Source organism: Dendrobates tinctorius, unplaced genomic scaffold (genome assembly GCF_039654945.1).
Source record: "Dendrobates tinctorius isolate UK_male_01 unplaced genomic scaffold, ASM3965494v1 ptg000127l, whole genome shotgun sequence".
Taxonomy (NCBI): domain Eukaryota; kingdom Metazoa; phylum Chordata; class Amphibia; order Anura; family Dendrobatidae; genus Dendrobates; species Dendrobates tinctorius.
In genome coordinates this window covers 2,426,959-2,437,630 of record NW_027361795.1, presented here as the reverse complement: position 1 = coordinate 2,437,630, position 10,672 = coordinate 2,426,959, and the positions used below count along the sequence as shown (strand labels likewise).

Genomic DNA, 10,672 nt, shown 5'->3' with positions numbered 1-10,672 from the left:
ATGGGTGTGGCTGGGCGTGGCCCTTTGTCCATCTTTCCCTTCTTCAAAAGTTGGGAGGTATGATAGGGGCGGCTATGACCAGGGGGTCTGTTTGCCCAATAGAGAGCAGTTCTGCCAGGAATTCTGTAATCATGCATACAAAAGGGGACAGAGCTTTGGGAGGAGTACTGTACCTAAAAGCAATAAATGGGACTGAGCTGAAATACTGGGCACAGCTCTGACTACATGTTATATAGTCGTGTTAATCTCCGCTCACTTCTTGTAAACTACAAGTGTACAAAGATATATAGTCACCATGTGACTAGTGGGCCTGTGTAACTTCAAATGCCAGGGCTGAATTTTAGTCCAAGTCCGGCCCTGCCGTGGACACAGCACACGTTACATGTGCTCCTCCGCGACCGCCAGCACTCCGGCTGCCTTCACCGCTAGCCCCGCCCACCTTCTGCACGGACATGACGTTCTTCCCCGTAACGTGTGGCAGATCCCGCCTGATTCGCTGCGATTGACAGCCCAAATGGCCAATAGCAATTCTAGGCTGAAGCATCTAGTCCAATCAGAACACAGGGTGTACCCGATTCAGCCAAAATTGCAAGATGGCGCTGAGAAGCCGTGTATGAGGACGCGAGCTCTTCACAAGTCGCTATGAAAGGAAAAGAGCGCTCCCCGGCCAAGGCCAAACGGTCCCGGGGGGCGGACGAGCCTTCTCGGGAGCGGTGCGGGAAAAAGATCAGCTCTGCTAGCGGCAGTAACGGCAGCGGGTCGGTCGGCAAATCCTCCGAGAGCAGCTCCGGGCGCCGAGGCCTGCACCTAGACAAGAGCGTGTCCAGCAGCCGAGAGTACGAGCCGTCCGGGAGAGCCGCCGGCCTGCACAGCTATGCCTCCCCCGGAGCCAGCAGTGGCAGCGGCAGCAGCAAGGGCGCGGAGGGCAGAGCGGGCGCCCGGGCCGCGGAGGGCCGCGGGGAGTCGGAGTACAAGTCGCTGCGGATCAGTGAGCTGGGCTCGTCCCTCAGCGATGAGGCCATAGAGGACGGCCTCTTCCATGAGTTCAAGAAGTTCGGGGACGTCAGTGTGAAGATCTCCCGCACCGGGGACGAGCGGGTGGCGCTGGTCAACTTCCGGCGCCCCGAGGATGCCCGCGCCGCCAAGCACGCCCGCGGCCGCCTGGTGCTGTATGACCGGCCGCTGAAGATCGAGGCGGTGTACCTGGCGGTGAGCGCCCGGCGCCGTAGCAGGTCGCCCGCAGACAAGGACACATATAGCGGCCTGGCCACCGCCGTGGCCTCCCTGCCCGCGCACCGGCACCCGCGCGGCCTCTCCCCGGGCGGCCTGGGCTACAGGGACTACCGGCTGCAGCAGCTCGCCCTAGGCCGCCTGCCGCCCCCTCCTCCCCCACCGCTGCCCCGAGACCTAGACAGGGACCGGGACTACAACTTCTATGAGGGCCGGGTGCGGCCTGCCTACCCCCTGGACCCCCGGCTGAGCCTCCGGGAGGAGGACAGCTCGCCCAAGAACGACATGCGGGCCAACAGGACTCTGTTCCTGGGCAACCTGGACATCTGTGTGACCGAGAACGAGTTGTGCAGGGTGTTCGAGCGCTTTGGGACAATTACTGAGGTGGACATCAAGAGGGCGACCCGGGGGCAGACCTCTACCTACGGATTTCTGAAGTTTGAGAACCTGGACATGGCGCACAGGGCCAAGATGGCAATGTCCGGCAAGTGCATCCTGCGGAACCCTGTTAAGATTGGCTATGGCAAGGCCACTCCAACCAACCGCCTGTGGGTGGGAGGGCTCGGCCCCTGGGTGCCCATGGCTTCCCTTGCCCGGGAGTTTGACAGGTTTGGCACCATCAGATCTGTTGATTACAGGAAGGGGGACAGTTGGGCCTACATTCAGTACGAAAGCTTAGATGCCGCCCAAGCTGCCTGCACTCAGATGAGAGGCTTTCCACTGGGAGGTGAGCACAGGAAGCTGCGCGTGGACTTTGCGGATACTGACCAGATTTATCAGCCCCCCTACCTCCAGACATTGCCTGTACCCCATTACGATTTGGTGGGAGATGGCTTTGGCCATAGGGCACCTGATCCTTTACGAGCCAGAGACCGCACACCGCCTCTGTTGTATAGGGACAGAGAGAGAGACATGTACTCGGACTCTGAATGGGTACCCCTTCCTGTTAGAGACAGAAACAGAGCTGCTTATGACTCCATAGAGACATTAGATCGACGCACTGATGGTTGGTCTTTGGACCGAGAACGTCGGAGAGATGGCGTGAGCAAAGACCAACCTAGAAAAAGGAGACTCATGGAGGAAAGTCGTCATATTGACCGATCTCCTGAAAGTGATCGGTCCAGAAAGAGACACTGTAACAGTCCTGACAGAAGTCCTGATGGCAGTGGTGGACTGGACAGTCGCTACAGTGATGTAGAGCGCCCCACCGGCCGCACTGAGCAGGCATCGCCCCCCAGAGTCTGGCGCAGCAGCCTTGAGCGGGGTGTCGGAGACAAGCGTGACAGAAAGACCTCAAACTCCGTTGAAAAAGAAAGAAAGCATCGTATTGTGGAGAGTAAGAGCCCTGTCAAGAAAGAGGAGCGCTCTGAGCTCAACAGTAAAGTCAAATCCCCCCAAAAACCTGATGCAACTCAAAAACTGTGTCTGGCCTGGCAAGGTATGCTGCTCCTGAAGAACAGTAACTTTCCGTCCAACATGCATTTGTTACAAGGGGATCTTTCTGTCGCTACCAGCCTGCTTATTGAAGGGCCCTCCGGTGGGAAAGTCGCCCAGTTGAAAATTACACAGCGTTTACGCCTGGATCAACCCAAGCTGGATGAAGTGACGCGTCGCATCAAAGTAGCTGGTCCTAATGGCTATGCCATATTGCTTGCAGTTCCTGGTACATCTGATGGCAATTTCACTGGAGATCAAGCAAGTTCAACTCAACGTCCTCTGAGAAACCTAGTCTCCTACCTAAAGCAAAAACAGGCAGCAGGTGTCATTAGCCTTCCAGTGGGGGGCAGTAAAGATAAGGAGAACACTGGAGTTCTTCATGCATTTCCACCTTGTGAATTTTCCCAGCAGTTCCTGGATTCTACAGCTAAAGCCCTTGCCAAATCTGAAGATGACTACCTTGTAATGATAATAGTGCGTGGGGCGTCCTAATTCAGTGTTTATGTTCTTATGACCTGTCCACATGGTATTATGGGATACAGTACAAATGTTTAGTTTTGCTAATTCATTCTTTGTGCCGTGATATCGTAAGGTACTGTATATACAAGTCCACTAAACCCATGTGGTTAAACATGCTATTCTTAAGAATCTGCTTTTTTTTCCTGTCTCTTCATTTCTGCTTTTCTGCTGTCTATAATTTTCTCAAGAACTGCGTTAATGATTTATTCATAGATATTTACAAGCGCTTTTTTTATGCAGATTAAATATTTCTGAATCTTTCCAGCTTATGCGTAGATTTAACTGTGACATATTATGTGCTCTGTCAAGGTTAGAAAATGTAGTTTTTATTTCTACCAGTAGAACAGATTACTGAGAAGTTTCAGCTAACATACAAGCTGTCATAAAGCAGGTCGTCCCCATCAGCATTCAATGTTCGTGATGGGGAATGTTACATTCATCCTTTGAAGGCTCACATGTTGGAAGGTTAGGACAGTATCTTTCCATGTCTCTTGCTTTCGCGCTCTCTTCCCGCTTGCCTTTCTCTGTGCTTTCTCTGCCTTCTTGTCTCTCTCGTCATGTCTCTCGCTTTCTGTGCCTGCTTGTCTCTCTCGCTCTTTCTGTGCCTGCTTGTCTCTCTCGCCCTTTCTGTGCCTGCTTGTCTCTCTCGCCCTTTCTGTGCCTGCTTGTCTCTCTCGCCCTTTCTGTGCCTGCTTGTCTCTCTCGCCCTTTCTGTGCCTGCTTGTCTCTCTCGCCCTTTCTGTGCCTGCTTGTCTCTCTCGCCCTTTCTGTGCCTGCTTGTCTCTCTCGCCCTTTCTGTGCCTGTCTCGCCGTCTGTCTCTCTCTCTCGCGCCATGTTCACATTAGTGTCCAAGCAGAATGTAGTGCCCGCTGCCCTAGCATATGATGCCATTTGCCTGTATTGTATCCCTCTGTAGAAGGTCTGTATCCTGTGTTCTGACAGCTTGAACGTTAGCTTATATTATCTTCCATGTCTGCAAGTTGTAAGAACTTATAATAGTTTAAAGTTTTGATTTGTTTTTAATAGAAGGTAGCTTGAAACTTACCTTTAACACAAAGTATGAGTTTCTGTCAGACGTAAATCATAAAATATTAAGTTAACTCTCCAGGCATGATGTGTGACAAGCAGGTAGTTCTTTAATTTTTCTAGCTATTTCCCAAGAGTTTGTCATCCACTTCAACTTGCTCAAAGTATCCCAATTCATTTCCAGCCAGATATGTTTCCTTTGAACTTTGATCATACAAAGTAAGGTGTCACGCAAATGGGCTACAATTGGTCAGAGTGACAATGACTGATATATGGGTGGTAATGTTGGGGATCTAAAGGAGTGAATTTTTTTGCCTTTAAGAAATGACACTACATTCCTATATGATTGCATGGTATAGCTTGTGCTTTTTAGAATAAGTCTGACATTTCAGTAACAGCAGGGAATAGCTCATGGCTAGCTTGTGGACATCATGGAACTGCTTATACAATGGCTGCTTCCTACCTCGTGCTTCATACACATTCATTAGATAATTGTGGTATATTTATTACCTTGTTGGTGGCTACCTAAAGCATGAAAGCCATTGTATAAGTGTTGCCGCTATACTGTTATGTATCTATACTGTATCCCATAATGCAGTCCAGGGTTGTAGCTGTTCCTACATTTGGTAAATGTAGAAAAAACCTGTTTAAACTGCTAGAACGTGCTATACATTAGAAATTGTCATCCAGACGACTTCGATAATTGCGGACAAGGGCATAATGGTTTTGAAATGTTAAACTGTGTTCTGCACATTCCAACTTGGGTTTAAGTTGATATTACAACTTCACTGCTTGTTATCAGAAAGAATTCAAGCTGTATGAGCAAATATATATATATATATATATTCACTTGCATGATCTAAAGAGCCAGTGATAAAAAGAAACAAAGTGAATCAGTCACCGGGGTTATGCTTCTCTATACGAGGGCATATTATACGCAACGTATTCAGGTGTGTAAAATCCGTAGCATTTTACAGTGTCTGTGTAATTGATGAGAGTGCTGAAATCTTGCAGCACTTTTCACCCATTAAAATGAGTGCATGAAAAACGCACGTAAACATGCGACCATCACATGTATGCAAAAATTCAGTGTGTGAACATACCCTAAAGTAGTGACAGATACCATGACCACATAGTGCTGTCACCAGCTTGTCCATATGGTATGGTTTTCATATGATCAGTGCAAAACAAGCTGAGTGCATGAACGCAGGGGTCCTCCCTATTCATGGACTGTGGTGTCGCTTTGCCCACCCATCACTGGCTGCTTTCTCCCTATTCTGCAGGGGAATGAAGCTGTCAGTGCTTGCGCTGCCCATGATAAGCTGATTTTCTGAAAACTATATTGTATCGTCACATAATGCTGAAATTGGTGTTTGTCATCCACTTTATAATGCCCTCATGCAGGATAAACCTGGTGAGTCATTGAGTGTCCACGCTAGACTGCTGACATCCTCGGAAGAAAAAAATCTTGTAGTTTTTGTTGTGGATTTTGCAACAAATGCAAAGAGTTAAATCTGCTGTGAGTCCGCAGTTTCAATTGATAGATGCAAATTAAAGGTAATCTGTCAGCAGGTTTTTGCTATGTAAGCTGAAGACAGCAGGTCATGCCTCCTGGTCCAGCAATGCCGCCTCCTGTGATGAGCAGAGCCTGGTGTGGGCGGGGTTAGCTTTCTCACCTCTGCTTCATTGCTAAATTTAATAACTGATTGTGTCAGGACTGCTGCACCAAGTAAACTAAGTGATGTATCGTTGGATTCAGCTTCTCTTTACCTACATCATGCTGCTCTAAGGTGCGATAGCAAAAACCTGCTGACAGATTCCCTTTAATTGTCAGCACCGCAGGTCAGTTTACTAAGATTTTTTACGCAGTATGTGGATGGGATTTGGTTAATCTCGGCAACACTGCTGCTATGATAATACACTGACTTTTCTGCCCATAAAATCTGGATGAAAATTCTGCAGCATATAAATCCTGTGTAGCCATGCTGTACAAGTTTGTCAGAAATTACACTCTTTATACATTTTTTTTTTTTTATTACATATATCTAAAGAGGTATTCTAAGGCTACACGCTCCCACGATGAGGTTTTGGTGAGTTCTTGATATTGCAGACTTTCTGCACCCATTAAGTAAAATAGGTTATATGCATTTAAAAAAAATGCAGCGTAAAAGTCACCAAAAATGCATTTTTATTTTTTTTTGCAACATCTCTTGTCCCCAAATAGTATTAGCCCACATTCACACCTCAGTATGTGTAAGCCAAAACCAAGAGTGGGTGATAATTACAGAAGTGGTGACGTGTTTCTATTATACTTTTCCTCTGACTGATACACTCCTGGTTTTGGCTTATAAATACTGATGTAAAATACTGACCAAATACTGAACATGGCCTTAAAGGGACTCTGTTGGCACAGAATGGCTATTCAGTGCTTTACTGCGGGGCCAGCCATTTATATACACCTTCTCACCTGATTCTTTTCCCTCAATCTCCACCAATCCCTCACCCTATGAAATCAGAGCTGTCAATCAAAGAGGAGGGGGTGGAGATTGAGGGAAAATAAGCAGGTGGGAAGGTGTATATAAATGGCCGACATGAAGCACCGAGCGGTGGGACTTTGACCCTATAACAGCAAGGTAAAGTTAACTATCTGCTGCTTAAGAGCATTACAATGGAGTCTGCCCATCGTACTGAAAATGCAGTGTGACAGTAAATAACTTATTGCATTCCGGGAGCTGCCAACTTTCACTCATTGGCTCCAGTCACAGTCTGTACTCACTGGGCAGCAGCTGTAAGCAGTCCCCAGTATTTTGACAGCTCATTTAGCACAGATGTGCGGCAGAGCGAGCTGTCAGCTAGAGAGCCAACACTCACTGTGTACTGAGTGGTGACTGTAGCCTCTCCAGGCTCTCCTCTGACTGAAAGCCAGCGGCCCCCGGATGGAATGAAGTTAGTTCCCCCTGTAGTCACTTTCAGTAAGACAGGAGGAAAGCTTTGTAACACTATTAACCTGCAAATTAATGCCATATCTTCAGGTGAATAGCGTTCAGGGACATGACCGGTTCCCTTTAAATAAAAACACTTTCCTGTTTGGGGGGGGGGGGGGGGGCAATATTTGGGCATCATTGTGGACCTGCAACTTGAACCTATAGAAAGTCATAGGCTATCAGTCTGGGTGATGGCGCTTATCCTTGCTACCCCTAAAAATAAAGATCTAAACATTACATAGCTGTGTACGCTAGTCCAGAAACACTGGCATATTGCACACTAATTGGACACACAAGACCCTTCCGGTCTCGTTCAGTAGCTCTATATGTATGGGAACATCTCATCTGTCTGCATATGAACATGGTTGCAGATGGTTTGTTCTATTGAACAGCATTGAATCTTTCTGTTACCAACATCAGTTCTTTCATTCTAGTCCTTACTCTGATTATTCTGCATTAACTATTCCCGTCATAACATGGTACTACCTGAGGACTTTGTGTGCCAGTATTAGAAGAGTTTGGTTCCCAGATAAGCAAAGTTAAAAGTTTCAAGTCACCCAAGTTCTTTGTAAGTTCTGTTCCTTGTTAGAAAAAAAAAAAAACTAGTGAATGTGTATAACATCCTGAATAGTTGTTCTATGCAGGAGATCTCAGGCAGGGAATGAAAGTGTTGGTCTGATTTTTCTGACATGTATGTTAGCTATTTAAGATTCGGACAGAAGCTGTCACAATGTCTGCATGTTCATTGTTAAGCAGCATTTTATGGAGTTTTAAATGTTTGGTGAATCTCAGCAAAACATGGGCCTTCCTTTCCTTTCTCCTAATGAGAGCAATGATATGACATAAGATCATGATGTACCGTATATTTAATCTATGATATTGCTGTAGATGTGGTCCGAGCAGATATCCGTAGCCATCTAATCTCGGCATCACATGGTGGAGTTCAGGATTTATATTACAGAGGTATGTGCTGATAGTTGATTACTGTCGACCTCCAGTTTTTTAGATGCACGGGTTTTTTTTTAATTTCCCTTCCCCCCTCATAGATTCTGCCTCCTAATTGGTGAGAAGTGTTCAGCCCGTCAGGCTGCAGTCTGATATTCTCCCATGGAAGTATTGCTTTTAAGGTGAGAATATAATTTCTCCTAAGGCCGGTTTCACATTTGCTCTTCAGGGCGCAGCGACAGCCTGCGCACGGCCGACGCTAAGCCCAGCCCCCTGCCGCGCCTCCGCCGGTAGCTCCGCCTCCGGGCGCATGACGCTGCATGCGTCATGCGTCCCCTATCTTTATCACTGAGGACGCAGGCCGTGCGCAGTATGCTTTTGGCGGCGCCTGCGTCCTTTTCACGGTGCGCCGAGCGCAACCCAATTGCAACAGGTTGCGTTTGGTGCTGGTCGGCGCACCGTCAAAAGGATGCAGGCGCCGCCAAGCGCATACTGCGCACGGCCTCATTGATAAAGATAGGGGACGCATGCAGCGTCATGCGCCCGGAGGCGGAGCTACCGGCAGGGGCGCGGCTTAGCGGCGGCTGTGCGCAGGCCGTCGCTGCGCCCTGAAGCGCAAATGTGAAACCGGCCTAATGCCTGCAATCCATGTACCTACGGTATGAAACATCCATACACATGACATTGTACATGATCCTTATGTTCTGGTTCCTAGAAGTAGGGTTGGCAGAACCAATGGGATGTATTGAAAAATAGAGAATACAGCTTACATTAGTTATGCACATACACTAAGGCAAGGGAAATGTATAAAAGGGAATCTGTCTAAGATCAATCCCCCAAAATGCATGTTAGAGCATGCTGGTCTTTGAAATGTAAATCCAGAGCAAAATTAAACCTTTTCATTTATATGCAGATGAGTCTTAAGTGCTCTGGGCATGACAGAGCACTGAAGTGTCTGTACTGAGGTTGTTTCACTGTCCTGCACCTGATTTTTTTGTTTGGTTGATAGCTATCTGGTTGCATTACCTGGCACATAATGTTGCACAGACAGTGAGCTATTAGTGATGACCGAATGTGATCGGGTGCTGACTGACTTCAACGTGCTCGAAAAATATGTTCAAGTCACCGCGCGTGCATGTCTCGTAGCTGTTAGCTGCAACACATGCTTGGATTGCCTGTTAGGCAATACCTGACATGCAGGCGCTGGGACTAAAACATTTTTCAAGCACAACCAAGTTACTTTGTTAGCAACCGAGCATGTTCGCTCCTCTCTATGAGCAGTCAATCAAGCTAAAGAAGCTGGTGCTGGGCTTAATCTCAAGAGGTTCCGTAAGTACTGTCATGCCCTAATGTCCTTAATGCCTCACTTGCAGCAACAGAGAACATGTAAGGGTGTCCATGAATTCACCTTTTGAGAACCTGCGTGCCATATATCTGGTGGTGGGTAATCTTACTGAGAGATTGCCTTTAACATAGAGCTGGGATTTATTTAGCATGTACATTATTCAGTTGTGTAATGTCAGCATTGTTTGCTTTGTATCTGTGTGCATTGTGTATACAAACTTGGTGGTCATAATCATAGCATCAAACACTGCCTAGCAAATAGTATCTGGAGCTCAGTGACGACCATTCTATAATCTCAGTCCTTATTTCACAGACTTTTTGCCCCAAATGAAAGTGCCGGGTGGATTTCTAGAAAAGCTTGGGTGTTCTGAGCACACACCTTACATTTCATTGGTTGCTATTTGATAGAACTCATGCCATTTTGGGATCAGTGATGCAGAATAATCTGAAAGGTGTTTGACCATTTTCTACACTCCGTTGTAATGATTGTTTGCTATTTAACTCTGAATTTCCCCTCCTCCTTGTACAGCACAAGTTGGGAGAAAAGAAGATTCTGCTCCTCATGTGGCTGTTAACAGATGGAACATTGATGGAGGAAAGTGTCTGTTAGGACTTGCGCATTTTACTATTCTGGCAGCAAAAAAAAAAAAGAGAACCCAGAAAAATATGCATATTGTGTATCTGCTTTTGTGATGCCAGTTTCCCGTGTTTTAAGTGAAAACGTGATGACTTCATTACTTTGTGCTGTATACACAGGATTTCTGGAAAGTGAGGCGTTACCCTCTCTGGCTCACGAGTTATCATAATGGTCATACAAAGCGTGCACACAGTTCCGACTGGTTTTGTTTTCATTCTCAATAAATTGTTTCTTATGAGGAAAATGTCTTTCTGCCTGGAAGTGAATTGACAACAAACAGCTGACGGTTTTGGTTGAGGGGTACACAATTCCTGAATGCTTGAATTGTAGCAGACAAATTGATGTTTCATAATCTTCAGGAAGTAAAACATTGACATCCTCATTTTAAAGTCTATTTTTCTTTTTCCTTTTTTTTTGTTTTTTAATTTGAAAACATTGTGTTGTGCAAGTGGAGTAACCTCTTGTTCTGATTGCTGTATCTATTGAACGGATCATGGTGGCTGCTGATTCTCCTTAGGAGGGATCCGTAATAATCTTCCAAGAAGCAGA

The 10,672-nt window shown here is 46.7% G+C and overlaps 1 protein-coding gene across 1 annotated transcript; it reads left to right on the top strand.

Annotated features, from left to right (window-relative positions):
* Nucleotides 1-510: 510 nt before the first annotated feature.
* On the top strand, nucleotides 511-10,371 carry RBM15 (RNA binding motif protein 15). The gene has a single exon (XM_073542432.1). It carries the CDS (start codon nucleotides 643-645, stop codon nucleotides 3,157-3,159), a length of 2,517 nt encoding a protein of 838 aa, XP_073398533.1. The 5' UTR covers nucleotides 511-642; the 3' UTR covers nucleotides 3,160-10,371.
* The last annotated feature ends 301 nt before the right edge of the window (nucleotides 10,372-10,672 follow it).